Here is a 25,498-nt window from a genome sequence, read left to right on the forward strand (position 1 = left end):
CTCCCCATCATTCAACACTGGTTTTACACTTGGTACTTGTCTCTCCCCATGCACACACATAGGGGGAGAGAGGGGCGATAGGGCACTTTTGTGCCAGGCTGAATGGTTAATTACATTTAGAAGTATTTAGTTTTTCTTCTTTTTCTATCCCCCTGTTTGTAGGCGGCCCAGCAGCGCTACACAGGGACAGTGGAGTTCACCAGGAAGGGATAATTAGAATTCAAATCTTTCCCTTTTCTGTCCTCCTACACAGCCTTGCTTCTGTGGGCGTTAAAACCTACAGTAGTTCCGATCTTCAGGAACATTAAATTGTGCCCTGAACCCCGGTGATTTTATGTTAAAGAACAGGTTAATTTCCTGACCTTGGAAAACATACCAGACCTCTGTTATTCATCGAAATTGTTACCCAGTTGGCAATTGTCCATCCTTTTTGTGTTACTCAGTGATTCCCCTCCATTACTCATGGTGGCCATGGGCCTCTATTACTTTCATTCTGAGAAATATGATCACATTCCAAGAAGGAAGCAATTGGAACATGAACATCTTTCCCTCAGGAAATCAAAGCACCCAAGTGATTGGCCGGTTTGCTAATAGGCGTAAAGCTTGCAACTGTATGCCTGATAGACATTGTGAGAAACCTTCATCTCTTATTAACTGCCCTCACTTTATTTGGCTCATTAATTCAGGCTAGCAAGATTTAGCAGCCACTATGGCCCTCAGCTGTGGGTGATAATTCTGTCACATCACAAATACTGGAGCTTAATAATTGCTTATTTCAGATTATAATTCTTATCTTTGAAAATTCTGTTTTGTGTATTCATTTGCATATATACCTGAAAGTTCTATTTCACAACGCTCTCCATTGGCTAGCGTTCCTTTTTGCTAGTGTTCCTCAATGTGCGATTTTATTGTAAAATAGCAGCTGTGTTGTGCTGGAGGGCCGTCTGCATTTCCTTCTTCCAGTGTTATTGTTTTCCGCTGTAGGGATTTTCTATTTGAGCAAAATAAATTAAACTTTAGCTGCCTTGGACTCGCAGATTTTCAAACCTTTGTTCAGCTGTTTTCATGTTATCATCAACTGTCAGAATAATTACAGTCCTATTCATGCAAATGTTGCTGTGCGCTCATTTAATTTCCTTTTCGGAAAGACGAAGATGTTTGCCTTTTACAAAACCGACTTCTTTGCTTGTTGTAAGGAGGGCACAGAAACCCCCCTGCCAGGTGTATGTGTCAGCACCTTGGAGCAAACGTGTACTTCTGGTTTCAACAATCTCAGGATTAAAATCATGGTCTAATACAGGCATTTTTGTGTTTTTATAAATGTTATCTTGTATTAATATTTTGAGGTCGTTGAGGTCATAGCTGTGCAAAAATGCTTCAGTTTCATCTTCTTGAACCACTTATTTCTCAGTTAAGGCATATTTACAGAGATAAAAGTGATTTTTTTCAGAAACGGTGTATGTGTGTTTTATTAGTTGTTTCCCATGGATGTATTGTTCCATTCATTGGCTTTGTTTATATTCGCACCCAGGAAGGGCACTCAGCCAATCATGTTGCTGGAAAAGTTAGCGAGTACACACTGTGTACCGCCAGCTTTTTCCAGCTACCCGAGGCCCTTCTCTGGGTGGTGCCATCATGATTGTGGGGCTGCAATGGGGAGCCCCTCCCTGTTTCATCCCCATGTCCGCAGCCACCCCCTCGCCCCCAAAGATATCCCGCACCCAGTCACCACCCACCTCCCTCCCCACTTACTGATGGAATGGAGCTTTATGCTCTGGTCACGGCGCTCTGCCCGCTAATGCCATGCAAATAGAAAAGAGACTACATCCCTTGTCCTATGGCAGAGGCCATCTTGTTTTGTGTGTTTTTTACAGGAGATTGGGCTTGCACAATAGACCACTTTATTGCTGATACTTTTTAATCTCTTTTTTGTACCTTTTCTCTTCATCTCTCTCTTCTCTCTGCCTCTCTCACTTCCCTCTGTCACCTTCACTGCTTCTCATTCTGTCTCATACACACCCTATCTCACCCTTCTGCTTACTTCCCTTGTGTTCCTCTTTTCCTCAAATCTCTCTCTGCTGTTCTTACTCTTCTGTCGCTTTTGCATTCAATTGCATTCATTTAAATTCAATAATGCTTTAATGGCACGGCTCATGGAAACGGAAGCATACCCATAGCTTGCAGATTATCTATTGTGCTATTCCATTCAATACATATGGGATCTTGAGTTTCTGATGTTGCAGTCTTCCGGGTATTCTGTCTCTCTTGCTACTTTCTTTGCGATTTCTCCTAGCAGAATCTGGATTTTTGCTCATCTTTGGGTACTTGTTTGCAGAACAGCACGTGCATACCTTCGGTTCAGCTGGTGTCCCATTTACTCTTGTATCTGGTGTTTTTCTGGCCACAGACCTCACTGCCATATAAGCATATCAGCTTGATAACAACATGGCAAAAACTTCATCCAGTGTTTTGTAAGTGGGTTAATGCCATGAAGTTTGTATGTTATGGGGTAGAACACATGGCTTTGATGAATTTTCCTGAGGCCTTAGATACTATTCCTAAGTATGTGTAACTGGACGTGTTTTCGAGAATTTCCCATCTAATGTTAACAGGTATTGGTTGGTCCTTGTCTGGTTGTCCCGGGAAGATCATCACTTTGGTCCCGGCAGCGTACTTTGCAGTAGATATTGAGCATGGCCATGCTCTTTGTTGTCTTTGTTCTGTCAGTAACACAATAACTAGCTCATTAGTGTATAGTAGACTATAGATCTTTCGATCTCTGTCCTCCAGGGTTAATCCAGGTGCCAGCAACTTCTCTAAAGTGACTGCCAAAGTCATGTATGATGATTTTGAGTGGAATCCGATGAAAACACCATAATTGCTTGGCCCCTGTTCTTGTTTGAAGGGGTCTGTTCTCATGCTGTCTATTTTAATGCAGAATGATGTTTGGTAGAACACACCAAAACCACTTACTACACGTTTTAGGAACAGTCCCACGTTCCATATTATGTCAAAAGTGTTCTGAAAGTCAATAAAGCAAGAAAATATTTCTCTCTCTGGGCCCCCACGACATATGTATCAGTTATGTATCTGCTAGGGTCTGTGGGGTGTTTATACATGCGCTGTCGTCCTCTATCCTTGTTGTTTTTGATGGTGCAGAGCACGTTTTGGTTCTGACTCGAGAGAGCTTGCACTCTGATAAAGCTCTTGGAGGGCTATAAAAAGGGGTTGTGGTGCCATTCACCTGCTGTAGGATACATAGGGCCTCATTACGGCTGTGCCAGTCCGGTAACAGCGGTGCCGGTAAGCCTACCGGCACCGTTGTTACCAGACTAGCACAGTACGACTCTGCAGGCGGGTGGTGTCCGCCCGCCAGGGTCAGACTAGACGGGCAGAACGGCACCCACCCGCAGAGTTTCACGGAAGCACCAGTACCATTATTAATGGTGCATGTGCTTCCGTGGTCCCCATCAGTCCTATGGGACTCAAATGGGAATGGGGATTTACAATTACCGGCACCTGACTTCCTGGAACGCCGGGGTTAGTCCAGCTGCAACTTGCCAGTTTTACCAGCACGGTTACCGCCGGACTTGTAGTGAGGCCCATTGTCAGCTCCCTGATCATTTCTTTAATCAGAATGATTTTGCGTTTGACTTTGACATTTGAGCTTAGACATGTAACAATGCATTATCACAGTAAGAGGTAGCATATACAAATATACAGCAGTATGAACCTTAAACTGAAGTGACATGGCAGTGATTGACAACTAGAACCCAAAAGATAATGTGTGAAAATGGTTGTATTTTTACAATCCTAATAATAACACTGGGGCACAGCATAACTCCCACTACAGTCCAGGAGCTGAGCTGACTGACTGGTAATGAAAAAGTGGAAGGCAGACGTTTGTTTGCTAAAGGGCTTTTTCCTTTATGAGGGACGACGGCACTAGAAACCAACCCTAATAGACGAAAAGCATTTCATGCACTCGGTGTGCACTTTACATCCATGGTAGAGCAGAAACTGCACTGCTACCGAGCACACATTACCGGGAAAGCAATCATTTTTGAAAAAGAACATAAACAATTTCTATGCATATTTCTTCCATGCATTTTTTTAATGAAAGAAAATGTAGATTTTTGCCTATGCCAAAAAAGTGCGCAATATTTCAATTTTTCATTAAATAAAATATGCAGGATTTCTGTACAGAGGATGTATCCTGTTCATCAACGTTCTCTCTGATCCTCTCTTCCGACATGTTTGCTTCCATTCTGTTTCGTGTCCTAAGAGACGCTACCGAGGTCCACTCATGGCTCCGGGACGGCTTTTCGTCTCCAGGCCTGATACTTCCGTCTGCAGTGGAGTAACGTTGCTGAAATGTTGGGGGGGACATGACATCTAAATGAAAGGGGCCCCTGCCAAATGAGTGGTACAACATGGTGTGTCGCGAAAGCTGGGGGGACAAACACCACCCTTGTCCCCCCTAAAGTTCTGCCCATGTCTTCCTGTGACAAGTGTTGCTCTCTGATGCCAGCTCATGTGTGCTTGTCTGCTGTCTTATTTGTCACGTACTTGCACACATAGGCACCACTCGAGTTGTGGAGTCGGGTCAGGTAGACACAGCATCCACATAGTTGCAGATGTTGGTTCTCGACTACAAACTAAATGAGAATGTGGTCGTATGTTGCTGTAGATGAATATATTGACTTCTAGGATATTTCCCAGAACTGAATGGGATTCTGATCAGTATTGAGGGATTTACATTAGAGTTTACATTCATTGAAAGTTGAGTGAGGATTCTCGAGGCTCAAAATTGAACGGTAGCTCAGCAGGTTAAGTGACTGTAATTGAGATTTCCAGTTATCAGAACTGCTTGTAAATGCTACGGGCCAGATTCTCAAAAAGGAGGGAAATGGAAGGAGAGCAGAGAATGTGCTTGTTTCGTGGGCTCACAGGTGACCTCAGCATTTTAGGAGGGTCTGGACAAGAGAGCAAATATGTGCTGTGCAGAACCCATGCACACATTAGTGTTGGGAGCGTGCAACAGGCTCCCAGCAACCATGAAATGACTGAAAAAGAGCATTTCCATCCCTGCTTGGACGATGACAATGCAAGTGTGACTGCTGCAGTTTAAACCATGGCTGTCACACTTCAAGAATAAATCATGAAAGGGTCAGAAATGACCCTTCCATGACTTGCACCCGCCAACACCTGTTGCCCACAGGCGCAAGAGGATGCCCCTCGTTTCTGTGCATTTTCCGTTTGGGAATTCGGGATGCACTTTTTTCAATGCGCAGAAATACCTCCTTATTTGCACATTTGTGCAAAGGGAAGAAAGGACATCTGAATGGGATCAGAGTAAGATGCGCTCTTTCAGATGCACTTTGTGAGTTGGGTAGCTCCTTTTCTGGCTCTAGTGAGTTCAATAATAATAATAATTCACATTGATATAACGCTACGAACCCTCAAACATCTGAGCGCTGCTTAATATTACCCATAGTGTGTGGTGCTCATTTATCAACCTCAAAGGGATGAGTTTGGCCTTCCGGGATTCGAACCTGCGTCCCTATCTGACCGGCTAGTCAGTGCCCCCATGACTTTTTCAAATTCAATTTGAGAAATGTTCTCTGAAAATCACCTTTTTGACCCATTGTTTAAAAATACTTCACACCCTCTGTGGAGGGCTTGGGCTCCCTCCCTTTGCTTGGACACTAGCTCATATTTAGGACAGGAGGAAAGGGGTCTGTCTGTCTCCATAGAGAACATAGGATACTGGCACCCATGACCTGGAAATGTTACCACACTGTCGTGTGACTGTCAGTCAGGCATGGCCATGCAAGCTGTGACTTAAACTCTGGGACCGTCTCACTTTGTCCCTTTCACATAAAAGCATTGGCAAAGCCAATAGATCTCGATTTTCAAAAGTAGGGGAATGTCATATGTTTGTTCTGTGAAGCTTTACAAAACAGTATGACCTTCTACAGCTAAACATCCAGACCCATTGGCTTTGCCAGGGCTTATCCTACGTTTCTGATCACCTACACAGCACTATAGGTACTTGGGTCTAGTTGGTCATCTGGCCATATTATGGTGAAATGCCCTGAGATGAGGGCTAATGTGAACAGCGTCAATATTGCTGAAACACATTTGGTGTACCTGATTGTTTCCTTGAGTATTGTGCCTTTGAAGTACCCTCGGGTGCCCTTTTACGGCAGCCATGATTACCGATGCATCCACGTGGTTTTCAAAGCCTTTTATCACCCTTTCTAGCCCGTTTCATCCATTGAATATGCCTATATGACTGTTATTGCTTGTATCTTCTTCCTCAGCTCTGTAGACGTCTGCTAAGTGTTGTTTCTATACATTCCCTGCTTTGAGTTGCCTGTCCCTGCATTGTTTCCAGAAAGTATTGGACTGCATAAGGTTTCTTTAATTTCAAAGAGTGTCTGAGAAAGTACTGGGCCCTTTTGAATCACACGAGCTGCTGTCTAGTTGTTTTGGATCGAATCAGAGATAAATTGTTTGTCAATGTGAAATGGGTAACGTTCAGTGCATGGGTATGCCGAACTGTCTGTTAACATTGTCTTTAGGAGATTTGAATAAAAAGGAATACAATAAATGTGGTCCTTCATCATACCTTTTTTTATTCGACTTTTCATCATCAGGTGAACACTTAAAGTTATAGGACCATAGCAACACTTTTAAAAAACGTCATATTTCGCACGTTAAGTTAAAAATAACTTTTCACATTGCCTTTCAGGAAGTCAATGAGAACATTCCTTTTCAATCGAGGCGTAGATTAGATGTGGTTCTTCATTAGCCTCCTGCTTTGTGGTTGTGCGACTTATGCCTTCCTTGTGCGCCTTGAGACCTTTGGGGTGATCTGGACAGTTATAATTCGTAAAGTAAAGTAATAAAATGTATACTTTATCAGGTTAACGGCCTGATTCATGGAATTATTTGCGTGAAATATCTGGAACTTGCGCGTCAAAATGCTTGCAAAACACTGCTTGTCGATTCATGGAACCGACTGTGCGGGACTTCTCTGGGACTTGCGGGGAGTTCGTGCAGGCTCGGTACAGCTCTGCGAGCAGCTGAGTGCCTTGCGCGAGACTCCATGCAGGAGGTGGGCGTGGCCTGTCTAGGGGCCGGAATAGGGGGCGGAACATGCAAAATGGAGAACAAAAAAACAGAAAGTGTGTGTTACAAGGGATGGACTGCTGGCAGTCAATAGCATGCCCGCCAAAGCGTTATCATGAATGTGACAGTGCAGGTAAGTTTGCATGTCGGATTAAGGGGTGGGTGCATGCAGACGGGATTCTGATCGTTCTCAGGGGTGCGCGTACGCAGCGTAGAAGGGTGCAGGGACTGTTTACGAGGGTTTGCATGCAGTTGAACTGGGAACATATATGCTTTCCGTGAAACTGTATGCATGTCCTCGGGTGCTGGTTACCGTTATGGGGGACTCCACGCAGGGTCTCCAAGATGCAGGCCCGCTTGCACGCAAAGGTAGCAGTTCTGGCTGTTTTTGCTTTGCATGTGGGTGCGTTGGGGACATTCTAGGTGCGACTTGTATATACGGTTGGTAGAAAGTGGAACGTGGGCCCTAGATTTGGAAATGACCTTGCTGAGCTCTAGTTTTCATAGTCCATCTGGTTGAGGGTTATTCTGGTCGCAAGATCACAGGTTAGTGTTGAGGCATAGCCCATACCTCGTTTGCTTGGTAGAGAAAGTAGTTTTTTTCCTGGATATCTTGCTCTCGTTGATTTCAAGAAATTGATTTTCCACAAAGTTTAATGTGTTTTGGTGTTTATTCGTGAAAGGGTTTGTTTGTTTTGAATTTAGGTACACATTTCTTAAGGCACATCCCGGACTCTTGTGTCCCCATTCAGTCAGCCGACACGTGTTTCGACCACTCAGACACAATGGCCAGCACTATCACTATCATTTCAACCCGACAATGGTTCTTGGTGTATTGCTTTGCCACTATGCCCCACGCTATGATGTGATCTGATAGTTTATTTATATAGCACCTATACACAATGTGTTTCAAAGTGCTTCAAGGCAAGGGAGGGAACAAGGGAAAATACAATGACATTCTTACAGGCCATGAACAGTAAGGATGTGAAATGAACTATTGTACTCGACCTTTCTGATAGTACAAGAGCTAACCGATAGATAAGGAAGGGAGGGGGAGAGTGGAAAGGAAATGGAAACAGACAGGGGACTACTGTACTAGGTCTGACAACATTTATGGTAGAGCCGGAGAAAACTGTAGCACTGAGACACAATTTATACCCAGAGAGCATTCAAAAGACAGGGATAATGGATACAGTGTTACACACACATGGGGTGGAAGATAGGCGAGTCTGATCAGATCCGGTTGTTAGGAAAGAAAGAGAGAAAACATTGATGTTGGAAGTAGGGAAATGTTAAAAAGCCGATGTATGCCAAATCACTAGTTTCCCCTGGTGAAGATCATAGCAACTAGGATGACTTGAAAATAAAAGTGAAAGACTTCTCCATAGTCACATATTCATCTCACATCGGGGCTATGGCTGCACAAATACATTGGACTCAGGAGGAGACAAACGACATAAATGTGTGCGTTCATAAGGGTCTTTTTTTGGTACTGCAGCAGTATTCTCTGCTGACATTCCTATGTAACAACCCATCCCTGGTTATAACACATGGTGGACCTAGCAGGCTGGCTGTGCAGGTTACCCAACAGTTTTGAACTATGCCTGGAAGCATATTACTTTAAAAAAACAAAACTTATAATGACAAAAGGCTCATTCATTCTGGGCGACACATATTCATAACTAAATTAATTTTAGCTATACATATTTTGTGTGGTGTCTGACTGTAAGGGCTGCAGGTATTCTTACCCGGTTACATCTTCAGAAGGTGTTTCAAGAGCAATCTACAAGAACAGAATAATCTCTGACCTGAGCTTTTGCATACAAATGTCCAGTTTTCCAGTTGACCAGGGGGATATCTCGACCCCAAAAGAATTTCCTCCAGTGAATTCCCCAAATATAAATAAGTTCTCTTACTTGATTTAGAGAGCACCTGGGGAAGTCACAGGAGGACGCGTCTGTCATTTTGAGGCCACCAGTCCCAGTCACTGGATCCAAGGCACAGAGGCAATAGATCTAGACTTAAATTAACTGCAGCAATGGTTTTGGGTCAGATCAGCTCAGGAAGATTCTACAGCGCTTCAGGAGACAAACTCAAAAATGAACACTGAGACCCCGGTATTAGATAAAGAACAATCCCCCTCTGTCAAAATTCAACATGCTTTTATACATCTGGTGGTTGTTTAGATTTTAAGACGTAGTCAGTGGAATTTTCTATGAACTCATCAAAGCGAAACATATTACACCAATTAGTGTATTGTATGCTCCATTCAGACCCATGGACCCAAAGAGGGATAGATAGTGGCTAGATAGAACGTGCTGCCTAGCAAGGGAAGTAGATCAAATGGATTGGGAGTCCGTCCTTGCAAACTAGCGAAAGTGAGAATACTGATCATGTTGTGTCCTCCTTAAGTTTATGGCATGTTGCAGTCTACAATTTGAATCGTGCAAATGAGGCAGAATATCAAACATGCAATTAATACAATTATTTCCTTTTCGCTTTGCTTTAACATACATCAGTTCAAGATGAAGTCCAGCTGTATCATTTTCACAAGAAGTCCCTAAGTACATGCATTATATTGTACTTTGAATTCTGTTTTTCCCTCACTGCTCATATATTGCATCTCACATTTTCCACTTTGGTGCATTGTTTGTAATAGCTCTGGTATTGTTGCATCTCCTATATTGCTCCTTGATTGCTGTGTATTGATATTGCCCATTAATTGTCATACCTAATATATTCCTGCTTAACACATTTGCATGTTATACTGTGTTTGCTGCACACACATGCTTATATCCTAACTGCTGAATCCTCTAAACTACTCCTTCATTGCTGCTCTTTGATTGTTATTTCTTTTATATTAGTCCTTAATTGCTGCTCCTTGATTGTTGCATCTCCAGCTGCTCCTTGATTGCCGGATCTCAACTAATGCTTCATTGCGTATCTTGAGCCTTCATTGATGTATTTCATATATTGCTACTTTACAGTTGCATCTTTGTTATTTAACCTCATATATTCCTACCTGATTGGCACATCTCATATATTTCTGCATCTCATATATTACTCCATCTCATGTAATGCACCTTAATTGGTGCATATGAATTGTTGCACCTCACATACTACTCCATGTATACATCTCCTCTATTGCTCGTTCATTTCTGCATCTTGATGGTTGTATCTGATATATTGTATCATTCTTTCACCTATGGATTATGTTTGGAATAAATTACCCATCATAATTTGCTATGAGGATATTGCAAGCCACTGAGGTGTTTCATGATGAAGCAAGTCATGGACGAAGGCTGAGTGCCTTTCTAAGGTCACAGAGCTCTGAAGTGATTTACATTATCCCTCTTTCATACAGTAAGGGGTACCTTATTCCTTATAATACATGGCCACACACTGTCATTTCCTTTAGTATCTGTCCTGTTCCTTAATCTAATCTAAGCGATAGATCTTCCATTGGAGATACACACCACTAATGTCTAATCTGTTTGGATTAAAATAAACACTAACAGACAGAATGTCATCTTTTACTGAAAAATAGTTTAGCAGTTTAAGAAAATGCATCTAAAAACCTGTATGGTAGATAACATGCAAATAGATTCTTGCGCTGCCGTATTAAACTACAGCACTGCACAAAATTAACAGCCCATGAAGAATTGCTTTTCAATAAATGGCTGTAAAGTGTCACAGAAATATATGTTAGAAGAAAGGAATGTGAACATTTTGTCATGGCTTTAATTAAGTGCTGCAGTGACAGCTGGAATTCTGCTCTGTGCTGACTCAGGCAGCAGGCATTGTGATGTCACAACCCAACTGTAATATCTGATAGAGTTACAGCAGTGATATCATTTTCTCGCAACTAGGCAGTAGTGAAGTTACAGCTCGCCTGTAATAAGAACATTGTTTACAGGCTTTATACCGCTGGCTGACAAATATTATTTCACACTTACATATCTTGTAATTACTGATCGCATGTACAGTTCCTTGATTGCTGTTCCTGGATTCTTGAACTTTGCATACTATTCTATGATTGCTGTCATTTGACTGTTGCACCTCACACTGGCTCGTCCACGATGGCTGCATCTCACCTAGTGCGCCCTGATTATCGCATCTCAGCCAATGGCACCTTGATGGATCATTGGTATTACATATTGCTCCGCTCCCTGCTGCAGAAAAACAGCTTAAGCAGCTGAATAACCTGCATCTAAAACCATTTTGCGTCTTGACATAAATGATAACAAGAAGATAGATTCTGGCTCTCCGGAGTAAAGCTCCAGCTGTGAAGTAAAATAAAGACACCATAAGCAGCTGCTTATCGGTGGATGGATGTACAGTATCACAAAAAAGCATTTTAGAACAAAGCACTCTGAAGAGCAGGGGATTTATGCAAGTGCTGCAGTGAGAGATGGAATGTAGTCTGTACCAGCTCACGGAGTAGGCATAGTAATGTCACTACCCAACTGTAACAACTGATTACAGTTGGGTAGTGATGTCAATGTCTCATTATAGGTCAGCAGTTATGTTACAGCTAGCATGCAATAAGAACATTATTTCCAGGCTTTTATAGCTAAGTGGTGACCTAAACACCACCCACCCTCCATGCCTAGTTTGCCTCATGATTCTTGATTCGGTAGGTTTTACTTCCAAAACTGTGCAACACACTCACTGGGATACCATCCCAAACAGACAGTACCCCTAAAGGAAGAGCAGCACAAATGTCAGTGAAGTGGAGAAGCTCGGGAACTCATTCCTCCCTACTGAGGGTCCAGATCACATATACAAGACACCGGCCAATCAACAAGAATCACCAGCTCTGACAGCCCTGCTGCCCATGCAAGATCCCCCACCATGTACAGCTCAAGCTACCTCACCAGATTTTAGCAACCACCAGGAGTGCAGTAATGCGACGACAATGCTCACGCACTGCTAAACACGATAAAATGGGGAAAGTAAAGAGATGGGATCCAAACATGCATACCCATGTAATCCTCATTAGCAGCCCAGAGTATAAAACCAGATGGGACAGTACTTCACAGACACAGGGAGCCCCAGCAGTAACAGGTACTGGGCAATGGCATCAAAAACACAAAAATGGAGAGAATAATTTTAATCACAGCTAGAGAATTACTTTGTTCTTTACTTAAAATAAGCCATTAAATGACTTTAGTCACCCCATAATGAAACATAGCGTGCGTCAAAATCCAAATACTTTGTTTCAACGAATATATCATATTTTGTATTGTATTGTAGTCGTCACTGTATGGCCTCAATGCGATTTGTGGTTGGAACGCCCTTGGAGACTTAAGTCCACATATGGGAACATTCTATGAGTTTAGTTTAAGATGCATGTGTGCATTCTGCCAGGATCTGGATTTAGAAAGCCTGGCTAGGATCCAGTAAGCAACCCAGAGTTCAGGCACGTGGGTGGGTGCCAAAATGGGTGGGTGGATTACAAAGAAAGAGCAATATCTGCTTTACCCAAACTGATATAAGGGTGGCTCTTTTCACCCCAAATCACAAGTCAAATCAACATCTGTCCACAACTTTTATTTGGGCCAAATCAGTCTAGTTCTAGTAGTGTGACAAAATCATGTACCAGCTCACGCTATGGGCATCAAGCCTCAGATACAGTTGGGATCCCATTTAATCCTGTAGTATATTATACAAATAAAATTAAAATGCAAGCCATAAGACATAATAGCACACTACAGTTCCTACAATGAAACAAAAACCACAAGAGGGGCACACAGTTGTAACACAGTCCAAACAACCCACAATAATAAGAACCTAACAAATAGTATTAAAACGCATATCCCATTTAATCAAAATGTAGTAGCCAAATTACCTCAAGTGAAGAAAAGAAGAGCAAGATCACCTAAACCCATGGCGATATTTTAGAAAAACTATCAGGAAACCAACACCAACCGACACCCACAAATACTTCAAAAATAAAGGTTTCATCAAGAGCCCTCAATAAATGAAAAAGAAAGAGCAGAATACATTGAAAAAGCATGTGGAATAAAGGATGGTGGCAAAGCTGCCACAATTCCATACAGCACGCAGCATCCTGGAGCTCACTTACAACATCTCCAGATGAAATAATGGTCATAGATAAGTGGAAACGGGCAAAACAATTATAAAAAAAGGTATTACCCAAATTGTTCGTTTACAATTGTTCGAATGAACAATTGACCGAATTTAAAGGGTCACAATTGACCTTTTCACAATTGACCGAATATAATAGGTTTGGTAATATATATATATATATATATATATATATATATATATATATATATATATATATATATATATATATATATATATATATATATATATATATATATATGGGTTTGGGGGGTTTGGCTTTGGGTGGGGGGTTGTGGGGGGTTTCCCCCCACATATATAGTACAATTGACCTTCACAATTCGGTCAATTGTGAAAAGGTCAATTGTCATTCGAGCAGTTGTAAAACGAACAATTCGTATACAACCATAAAAAAACACTCTTTATAGTCAGCAAAAAAGAAAAAGGAGGAATAAATAGAAGACCAATGAAAATGGTATAGCAAATAATTGGAAAGCACGTGATAACACTATGATAACTACATACCTAATGCATAATAAACACAGATGCATGATACAATGATAATGATACCACAAAGACATGTACACATAGATTTAAGGATTTTAGTTTGATCCCAATCGTGTTTTTTAAATCATTTATTGTTTACTATGATGTTTAATGCTATCACCAGACAAATCAAAACAGATGAATCAGAGGCAAGCTTAAGCTCTAAAAAACATATTGTAGTAAAGAATATTAAATCAGAAAATACTGGTAGTACTCAATGAATGAAATACTGTATGTGTGTTGGTCAATCCAAAAAGAGACATGAAGACAAGCAAAGATACTTCCGGCTGGTCATTTCCCAACACGGAAAATTAGCCATAAAGGCAAGGATGAATAGACAGAGCACAACAGATTTTGTTTGTCAACAAATATTATGGGATGCAATGCAGACAACATCAACATCTAACAGGATTCCCCCTTCAGTAGCCAATGTTCCATGTTACCACTTTTATGTGCTCATTGGCGTGCACCGTCCTGGAGCCGGCTTATAATGGCGTGCACTGTGCCGCAAATAAGGCAATCCGCTCCATGCTGCACCTCTCCTGCGACTGCCACTTCCTTTGCAGAAGCGCGCTGAAGTGTTTATTACACATCACCACGCTAGCGTGAGGGCCCTGGATGCATATGCCACCGGTTGTGCTTCGCCTGTTGAGATCTTCTGAACTAGTACCACTCCTAGACCCACAGGACTTGCGTCTACGTTTATAGTTCAGTGTGCAGGTGTGAGTCATAGTAGGCCATAGTGGAGCTGGCTGATATCGATTCCTTGTTGTTTTCAAAGGCTCCACTCCCATTTGCTGTTTGCTTTTGTCAGGGCTAGCAGTGGTTCGGGGAGGGTGGCTAGGTTGTTGATAAACCTTCCACAGTATGTGGGCATTCCCAAGAAGCTGTGAATTTCCATCAGTGTCATGGGTGGCCCGACTCCCTTAATGTCTGCCACCTACAAGGGGTCCGCTGACAAGCCCCTGCTATTGAACAAGTAGCCCAAAAACGTTAGCTCGTCCTTGAGGAATTTACATTTGACCTTGTGGATTGTTAGTCCGGGTTCCTCCAACCTGTCGACAACTGCCACCAATCTCACCATGTGTTCTTGTTTGTTCCAAGAGTGCACCAAGATGTCATCGCTGACATTGAGTTCTACTGGGAGGTTGTGAAATAAAGTGTGAATGGTTTGTTGAAAAACCTCTGCGGCGGACGATATACCTCCTCAGACCCAGGTGCATTGAGACTTTGGTAATGTATCTCGAGTCTTTGTGTAGCTTTAGCTCATGATACCCTGCTTTCAGATCAATCTTGGAGAAAACTTTGGACCCTGTGATGTCTGCAATTATTTCGTCAAGTTTTGGGGTAACTTGTCTTTCTCAGATGATCACTGCATTGGGGAGGCAGATGCCTATGCATATTCTTATCCTCCCCAGTTGTTGTTTTTTTTTGTCACCACCATCGGGGAAACCCATGGCATCGGTCCTGTCACCTCCGCAATGATACTTGCTTTTTCTAGCTCTCATAGTTTCTTGGTGACTACTTCCCTGATTTAGAACGGTGTCCTCCAGTGTCATACTGCTTGGAGTTGAATTGTCGGGTTAATGTGCAGTCTGACCACTTTGCCCTTTAAACACTGAATTCTTTCAAGTTCCTTCAAAAAGCTGGGGCTACGGACTGTGGGGAGCCATCCAAAGGTTTTCTGTCGGGGTTCTGTCATCGCCTCGTGGTGGCCTATCAGTGATTGCTGCAATCGGTTGGGTTGGTGTTAGCTGTAACCTTTTGCAGTGTTGTGTTCATGTGCATTGCCCTTGCATGTGAAAGTTCCCTCTGGTGGCCATACTCCAGGATGCCAGATAGTGGGATCCCCTTCTGACTCAGTATGATGCTCCTGTGCTTCTCAGAGAACATCCCGTTAATAATTTGGCACCTAATTTCCTTCAAACTAGCATGACAGTTGGAAGGCTGTTGTAGTCAAGTGTGATAGGCGCCAAGTGTTTCTGCTTCGTGCAAAGGTTGAAGATTTCATAATCTTGGTTGAGTTGGGGCATTAAATGATGTGTGAGCGTGTCCTTCACTGCATTGTATTCATCGTCAGTGTCCGGTGCATGTGGGAGTGAGTTTAAAAATGCAGGGTGTGATCTCCAACGTTTAGCAGCAGGTGGGACTGCACCTTTTTGGTGTGGTAATATCTTTGAAGTCCATGGCCATTTTGAATTTTAGAATCCATAATTCCCATCTAGGTCCAAGAGATGACGGTTCTGCATATGTATCGTAAGGGGCAATGGACATGCCCATGTGTTGTTGTGTGCGTGGTGCGAGGCCTGGGTTAAATGACGGTGCTAGTCTCGGAGGAGTGGATGAGCCTGGTGTTGCCGCCATTGTGAAGTTGCATGATGCGAAAAAGAAAACCACCTCCTGCTCTTATTTGGGGCCTCGTTAAAGCAGAAAACCCCACTTGGCTATTGGCGCTTCCTGTCTGAAATGGTCTTCCTTACTTGTGTGGAGAGCTGCTCTGCCTCAGCAGGATGGTGCTGGCCTGCCGGTATGTCCCCACGTGTGTGCATGTGTGTCCTGGTACTTGAGGTGGCCTTCAATCGATCGTGTGATTGTGGGCTCTTCCTTTCATATTTGATTTTTTCTTTTTCCACCTGTGTGCTCTCGGGCCGGTCTCCCGCTTGTCGACAGTGTTATGTGCTGATTGGCACACACTGCCATGGCTCCAGCCTGTGTGAGGGACAGCCTGGAGCTGGCAAATACGGGCCCGCGACTGCCACTTCCTTTGTGGAAGCGCGCTGCAATGTTTACTACACTTCACCATGCTAGCATGATGACGTCAACATAACCACCTCGAGGATGCGGTCTTGTTATTTCAAGAATTTGGAATCAAAGTTGTAAGACAGAATGCCCCTTTTCAAGGAATTTGAGGACTAATAAGGACCTTTAGTCTTTGGTGCGTATGGTAGTTCTATGTTTGTTCCAGCGTACCCTTGCTCATGTCGGAATGCGGCCAATGCAATACAGCCTACATCAACATCGTATGGCATATGTTAAGTTTATAATGATCAAAAGTTGCAAGGCACCTACTCTTGATAGCTTTTGTATTATGTGGGTGCATAACTGCATTTCTCGTGATAATATTGTTATAGTTCTGGCACCCCAAATAAGGGAATGTCCTTATCTTTTGAATCACTAAACAGTCTTTGGGCCTCATTACGAGTATGGCGGTAAGCAGTAAAATTGGCGGCATCAGAGTTATGCCAAATTATGAGATAGGGCCATGGAGTCCTCCAGGAAAATCATAGAGGTAAATTCTGCCACTCACTGCTGACAAATAGGCAGCATCGGTGGAATTACTGCGGCAGAAATAGTGCTGAGGTAATTCTGCCAAAGAAGCCCCACTGATCCAATGGACTAAAAAATAATGGGGAATGACACCCCCACTGCAACTTGGAATCTGGTGGTAATTCTGCTGGACCAAGTGGCGCTAACGGTAATTCAGCTGGGTGGTATTACTGCCAGAATACCGCCCAACGCGTAATGAGACCCTTTGGCTTGATTTATAAAGCGTGTTTCAATGGGACAGTCCCCATTGCAATATTCTGAAAACGCAAAGGAATACAATTCTGCTACACATAGAGATTAGTGGTTTAGACAATAGCTCAGCAGTTCCTCTGGCAAATTGCAAGATTTGCCAATTATTGTGAAAAATACTGCCAATCTTTTGCATTGAAAAGGTGGTACTAAACATCAATCCAGTTGGCTCCCGAGGTATTACCGCCTGTTTTTCCACTGCTGCCAAACTCGTAATGAACCCCAAAGCATTTGTACATGATTTTGAATGGTAGTGGCTGCTCTGTCGATGTCTCCATTCTATCCACCATTTTACTGTTTACAAGCAATACCATGCCTTAAAGAAACACAGAAAGCCAACGACGCCAGCATGCAAGCACGAGGGGTTGTTACGATGCACTGCCAAAGGTTTGTTATATGCTCTTAGGAGGAAACAAAAAAGATTATCTTTTTAAGAAAGGGTCATATGTAAAGTGGGCACCAGGAACAAAACTGCCCTTTGCATGTGCATGCAAATGTTTGCCTTTGGATCATCATGGCATGCATCCTCTGATCATGTTGCCAGACATGTTTTGAGTGTGTTCCTTTCCAAAAAAGAAATGTACAGAAATGATTGCTGCGATTTTGTATCATCCACACACCCTTCTGGTGTTTCAGAGAAGGTACTTGTTTGCACGTGTTTGGAATGTATGATTTTGCAGCTGGTGATAAGCAAACGTGCCAACGTGATGCAGTGAGCCGGTCACAACGCGGTTTATATGCATTGTGTGCACCTAACACCATGCCAGGGGTTGGGAGGGCCTGCATTTGCTTGCAGCCCCTTGAGCATGTTTGGAACAGACACAGAGGAATGTGTAATACACAGAAAGCTCCATTATTTCCCCCCCCTTTCTTTCGTTACTGGTGACAGCAGCAGCCTGTACCTCTGCTGACCGTTAATCATTTGTATCCCTTTGTCTGGGGCTTAAATATTAAATTCCTATACATTTCATCATGACAAGCCCTTTGAGGCCCGTCATTGAGAAATGCTGGGACTGTGCCAGTAGCAAGCGCCAGCCAGTAATGTACTAATGAGGCCAGACTTGGCACCAATCGCATTAGTTAGCGCATGGCCACCGAGAATTGCACAGATCATCGTTCTGAATACAGAGACCTTCCGACTTCCTAGAATGTGGCATCTGGAAAAAAAATACACCCTCAGCTCTTTTTCCAGAGGACCTTTGTGCCTCTGACCCCACATGTACACATTTAAATTGATAAAAATGCCCCCGAACTAAGCACTTTTTTTTCAGGCAACATACCGCTGCGGTCATTGAAGACTGACAAATGGCTCCTCTCTCTGTGACATTTCAGGGATGTTATGTTATGTTATTGGGACTTGTATTTGCGCACCACTGCCATTTTTCATGGGCTCCAGGCTCTCTGGCGATCTGAAAAGGACGTGCAGTTGGGAGGGTTAGTCGGGTTGAGAGGAAAAGCTCAAGAGCGCTTTGATGTGCTGCTGGTAGCTTCAGTTCGGAAAAACCGATCACTGTGTGCTGCTCTGATTTTGATAGATTGCCATTTGTGTGTTCTATGCAGACATTACCTGTGTGTATTGGGTCTTGTGGGAGAAGGTCGTGTTTATTGGTTTCGGTGTATCCTGTCTGAGGTTTGTATCACATCAGTAATTTAATGGATGGTGGATGTGCTGAGAGTTGGAGAATTAGAGAGTTATTAGTAGGGTTGGTTGGGGCTCTTTGGGTTTGTTGCAATGGGTTGGCTCTTTCGCTAAGTTGCGTAGTCTTGTTCCTGGGGAGTTTGCGGTTGACATTTGAGTGGTCCATTCGCGTGGAGTTCTCTTACATTGTGGTGGGTGGATTCTTGTCGCTCTAAAGTTTTCCTCAGCGCGGAGTGTTAATAGTTTCCTGAACTTGATCCTCTGCTGTTCGTCTTTGCTTAACCCTTCATATGTTATGCTGCACTGGTTCCAATAGATCCACTTGCAGCACATAAATAGACTCTCTGCCAAGCAGTGGCACACCCACAGCCAGATAATAGGATTTAAAACTAAGATGTGCAAAATTATCGAGAACAGCGAGGGCGCGCGGGGCGCGGGAGAAAAAACTCTGAAAGGGATTTTCTCCGCCAGCTCGGAGTCAGACGCCTGTCTGAACGAGGTTGCTTCCTCATGGAAGACAGAAGGTCAGGCGTTCCCTGGCGGGATACAGGAATCTGTTTCTGCACTTTCCATGGAACTGCCCTACTCCCCTCTTTAAAAGAAAGCATGCTTTGCCTGCACACCGTGACAGCAGACTTTTGCAATATGCATTACAATGTTTAGGATGTGCACCCAGTGTTGAATAGGTAATGATGTGTTTCTTTTTTTTCTTTTGTTATCTTTTCAGCAACCTTGACACAGAGGAACTCTACGGTAAGCTTCATTATTTAATAAAATAGCTCTGACTGAAAAAGGTTGATGTCTTGCGAGTGACATGTCTGCCACAGAAAGGGCACAATATTATGGCGTATGAAGAAGAGCTGCTAAACTGCTTGTAGAATGTGTCTTGGTGGATAACCCAGTACAACTCAGTGATTCAATGGTTCAACATGTGTTCATCCCAGAAATGACAAAGTGGTAAGTTACCTCGTGGTACATTTAGCTTATCCTATTTGTGTATTTTAATGGGTCAGCCCCACCTACTCCATCCTACCCTATCTCTACCCACTGCCGCACCCTTCCCCACCCCCCCACACCAGCTACCCCTCTACATATATCTGTCCCCCAACTCCCATGATGAAAACTACCACGAAGTAACTTAGTACTTTGTGGTGTGTGGGGATGAAATCACTGCATATAAATGTAATTTAATGGTGGGGTCCCTTGACACTATGGATGCGAGTGAAGTAGCAGCACAATCTCTAAGCATACAGAGCCCGCCCCTAATAACACCTACATTATTTGGGCATATCTACATACCGCTCAACCAGTTGTGTTGGAAAGGAGTGCAATGTTTCTTTGGGGTGGGTGTCAATCAAGTGTGCTTCTAAAGGAGAGTGATTCACCCAACAAATGCAGTGATGTCAAAAATATCTGCACCGTCGATTTTCCAGCTAAGGCCACATGCGACCCCATAATACACAAGAATAAAACAATAATACAGCGTTATGCAAGTGCTGATGTCTTGCCTTTTTTCTCTTTCTCTTGTCACTGTTTATAGTTTTACTAAATGTGTGCACAGTGCTCCAAAATGCAAACAGTCATATGTCCTTTTAGTTGCATCTCGGCCAGACACAGTGGTCCTTTATAGGTTTTAAGGGAGCATTAGCAGATAGTAGTGTGTTGTGGAAGAAGCTCTCAGATTTACTCCATCCAATAAGACCACTCCATTCGTAGGGCTAATATTCAGAGGGGGAATGGAGGGTAAATGTCACGGAAAAGGCGGAACCAGAGTGCTTTGCCTGGGAAGGGGGGATGTTAGCACCTCTGCTGCTTAACCTATACTTGACGGATCCGCCCCATGTGCTTGGTGACACACGCTTTGTCTCAGGCAAATGGCATGCCACGTTTAACCTCCACAGAAAACACGTTTCTCTTAGATTAGGCTGAAGTGGGTGTACAGAATCAAATAATTAAATTGGCAGAATTTGCACATGTAACTCGATAACAATCGATGTGGGGGAAAAATAAGACCATGGGGCCTCATTACGACCCAGGCGGTAAGTTACCGCCTGGGTCGTACCTTTACCACCATGGCGTAAACTATGTTTACGCCATGGTGGTTGGCGGACTTACCGCCCCATTCCGAGGTGAGTGGGGCGGTAAGTCCCCATTAACCCATTTACCCTTCCCCATTCCCATTTTTGCCCCATAGGGCATAATGGGAGTGGGGAAGGCGGTAATTACGCCACCGTAAATTACGGTGGTGTAATTAACAACAAGGTCCCTTAGCGCCATGGATTTTAACACCTGCTAAAAGCAGGTGTTAAAACCTCCATGGCGCTAAGGGACCTCGGAATCAGGCGGTAAGGGTCGGCGCTGTTTACGCCGCCGTAAACCCCTTACCGCCTGGGTCCTAATGAGGCCCCATTTATTTGCAGCTAGGCATTAACAAGTTACATTCCACCTCAATTCAAAGAAACTAGAATGGGTGAACTAATATATATATATATATTCACTGAAAAAAAACGTTGTTAAAGGGACGTTATGGTTAAGTTGCACTAATAAAAACCTAATGAATTAAATGAAAAAACATTGTTAAAGAGACGATATGGTTACAAGTAAAACAGAAACCCCCCAGAAATTCACCAGTTATGATAAGCACAGCAAACATAACTTGCAAAACCACCCTGCACTGCTAAGACTAACACCCAGGACATTAAAAATGACATCACAAATGTCATTGAGAACCCTATGACCATATTACCACAAGCACATTTTATTTTTCCTTTCAAATCCATCCCAATTTCGAAAAACTTCACCACAAAGCGGGTTCATGGTAGACATGGCCACTTTATCCCCATTGATCATCCCTCGTAGTCATGACCAGTAGCCAGATTATCCGGGTCATGACCTTATGCCATGACCCGGAGAAACTGGCCACTGTCCATGGCCACAGGCTATACCTCAGTCACCATAGGTAAATCACTATTTTTTGTACCTACATTATGACACTTGTCAAAAAATAAAACACGGACACATTTGCAAAACCATTCTTTCAGGGCCTTGCCAATGCTCCTTTGCTGGAAATCCGCCCACGTTTTATATTTTCAAAAGTGCCAAAATGTACATACATACAATAGTCATGTAACTTAGCCCCCACTTGACAAAATCCATTCAGGCATCGCACAAACATTCAAGGTTGGGTCTCTAATCTTTCTGAAAGCTTTTGTCCACATTCATCAAACGGCAACAAGGTAATAATCCATCTTAAAATGTTGAGACCCCTCTCTAATTTAGCCCCCTTTCGACAAACCTCCACCAAACTTTACAAATACATTTATTTCTAGATCTAAAATCTTTTTGCAAAGTTTTGGAATGGCAAAATGGCACCACATGTATAAGCCTTTACAATATTTTGAGACCCCCCTCTTTTGCGCCCTCTTGACAAAATCCCACCAAACTTTGCAAAAACATTTATATCCACATCTAAAATCGTTTTGCAAACTTTTTGTGCAGATTCGTCAAATGACACCACATTTATAAGCCTTTACAATATTTTGGGCACTCCCACTCTAATTTTGTTCCCTTTTGACAAAACAGCATCACACTTTCCTGAACCATTCAGAATCAGGCCTAGAATGTAATTCAAAATTTCATGCAGTTTCATTGAGAGTTATAAACCATCAAAAAAACTGCTTTTGACCAACCCTGTAATGCACAAATAAGCATAAATGCCCCCGAACATCTAAGATATTCGCGGTCATCACAGGACTGTCCTGGAATGATCGCGGACATTGGGCAACAAAAACACCTGTTTTTTGTCTTTTTAAGGCCATATCCCAACCCATCCTCATCACCCTTCACCTCCCCAGAGATTGTCTGATAAATGTGACAAGTGCAATGTTATGTTTTTCAATATGTTTTTACAGCGGACACACCTCACGCTTTCCACCACCCAATCAGCGGGCGTGTCAAATGTCCGCGGACATCACGTCATCCTGTGGGTCAATCGGAGGCCCGCCCGAGGACCAAACAGGGAAGTGAGTCCGCGGACTGAACCCAGATATCACTCATTTTCTTTTACCTACTTTTTGGTCGTTTAAAAAAAAAAACACTGTACGGATTTACACCATGTTTACAAAAGCATGCTTTCGGGACCAAGCTGACAATCCTGCTGCACATGTGGTGAACATCCTTCCAGCGGTTTGGACTTTAGGCATGAGAAAAATGTATTTTCCATTGTGTCTATGGGAAAAAACATACATTTTGGGAACCCCCCTATAATTCTGCCCCCCACTCCTTGACGAAACCTCACCAAACTTCACAGGATCAATGTGATGGGGCCATATATTTTGTTTTCCAAAGTTTCGAGAAGATTCATTCAGAGGGGGCAAAGTTATAAGCCACCCAAACACAGCTCTTCCTCTGGGTTGAGCAACTTAACCATAACTATAAAGTCGCTACCGCAGACCCTGTAAAAAAAACAAAAACTATATATATGTGTATGCGTTCTCTTTTTTCTGCACTGGAAACTGCTGCTGCCTCCTTTGCCCATGCACTTTTAACTAATAAAGGACATTTGGCTGCACGGAACATTTTGACTGCGTGTGGATTTGTTTTTCTGTGACTTCCAGTCTCTCATCAAAAGCATCGCCAGAGTGCCGTTGTGCCCCGGATTGGTTTCCAATCTTTTCTTTGTTTATATATATATATACATATATATATATATACTCAAACTAGGGGGGGTCGCGGGGTGCATTCTCATTCCCAGCTTGGTGTACCTAATACAGAAACCAGAGCCATGAACCCACAGAGACCCAACAACAAAGTCCAAATAATCGATGGTCATCCATGTTCACAACTTTTCTGCATAATAACACACCTAGAGCCCTCGTTATATCAGCCCTTGTGGAAAGTTTCCAAAAAGCTTTGCACTTCTGCCTGATCCTTGTTGCTGTGGATGACTCTCAACTTAGAAGGGTACAGGATAGCGTTACTGCAAGCCACGCTCTCTAAGTAAACGTTTAGCTGCCGGGAAAGACAAACAAGCTCTCTGAACTGTTGGAGTCAAATCCTCCAAGTCTTCATTCTTTGCTCACACATCTTTCACCACTCGCTGCAGCGTACGGAGGGCTTATCTCGGTGCTCGGATCCTCCAGCTCACCCACTCTATCGTCAGCCTCCCCAATCTGGACGCTCTCCTTCTCTATGCGCTCTTCCATGCGATCCATTTTATATGCCAATCCGTCCAACTTGCTGTTAATGGAAGCAAATCCATTTTTCATCTCCGCTAAGACTATACTAAGTCTGGGGTCGGACTATTAGTATCCAGCGTCTTGCTCTGGGCATTTGCAGACAGTGCCACCTCCTCCGTCACAGCAGGCCGGGGCATCGACAAAGCACCCTTACTCACCGCCAGGCCCTCCTTCTGTGTAAATTGCAGGCAACCCTGCTTTTTATTGCCTTTGGCAATGAAACGGCAGCACTTCTTCACCAGAGTGGGGGGTGTACAACCCCAAAGCAAACAGTTAGAAAGCTACTAGCCACCACTTTTAGCAGGTTGCTCCAATCTCAGCACTCCTCTCACCTTAGAAGTAACCTGGAATTCCACAAACACCCCACAATCCCACAGGCGCAAGCGGGCAGTGTCAGTCCTGAGCACCCCACTGGCAATTTGTAGTCCACTCAGGTCCCACAAAAGCTTTCTGTAGCAGGGTGTGGGGGCACCTCATATATCCTGGGTATTCAGCACGGCACCATGGGTTAGCACTGGAAAGCACCAAGTCAGCTGCGCTATAAAACTACCAGCTGCCTCCACTTCCACTCCTATCAGGCACCTGTTCAACCACGGGCCTTCCCAAAACAATCCAGAGCAATCCAGTGCTCTGCCTGGTCGTTAACAGCCCCCACCTCACCAGCTCCAGCCGAGAGGGGAGCCCATGCGCTCCATCTTTGAGCTCAGAGTCAAAGAAACACACCCGGGCTGCAGCAAGCCAATGACCGGAGGCCTGACTCCAACTTTGCAAAGACCAGCAGCCCAGCAGTGCTGCCTGTTCCACTGTTGTTAAGGGCAAGTGCCTCTCTCAGCCTCTGGACCAGCCCCTCTTCACGGCCTGGCCTCGCTCCCCAATTCCAGGTCGCAGCCATTCCCATGCCACGACCGTCACCACCACAGCTTGCCAGTACTCACTCTGCATTGAGGTTGCTCTCTGCCAGCAGCGGTCCACTCGCCACTACCGTCCCCGGCTTGGAACACCCACTTCCATTCCAACTTCACTGCAGCTCCTCAAGTGGGCAAGCTTCTGGGCGTCGAAAAACCGAATCTCCTAGCGTAAAAATCTGCCGTCAGTACACTGGTAAACAGGGTGTATGCGGCAAGAGGCCTCCTCCTCCCAGTGCCTCCTCACAGAGCTCAGAAGACAGCAGCCATCTTGGTCTTGAGCTTGCAAGCACCCCCACTGGCATCTTTCAACTGTACACTGATGACTCACAAATTCTGTTCGCCATCACTCCGGCTGGTGATCCCTC

At 43.7% G+C, this 25,498-nt stretch overlaps 1 protein-coding gene across 2 annotated transcripts in view; it reads left to right on the forward strand.

Annotated features, from left to right (window-relative positions):
• Positions 1–25,498, forward strand: part of NECAB1 (N-terminal EF-hand calcium binding protein 1) — a 1,669,886-nt gene that overhangs the window by 881,103 nt on the left and 763,285 nt on the right. For both annotated transcript variants that reach the window (XM_069621337.1, XM_069621338.1), the window contains one exon: positions 19,716–19,741. In XM_069621337.1, the coding sequence (XP_069477438.1) occupies positions 19,716–19,741 (26 nt within the window). The remainder of the gene's footprint in view (positions 1–19,715; positions 19,742–25,498) is intronic.

This window comes from Ambystoma mexicanum, chromosome 5q (assembly GCF_040938575.1).
Source record: "Ambystoma mexicanum isolate Mex_15411 chromosome 5q, UKY_AmexF1_1, whole genome shotgun sequence".
Classification (NCBI taxonomy): Eukaryota; Metazoa; Chordata; class Amphibia; order Caudata; family Ambystomatidae; genus Ambystoma; species Ambystoma mexicanum.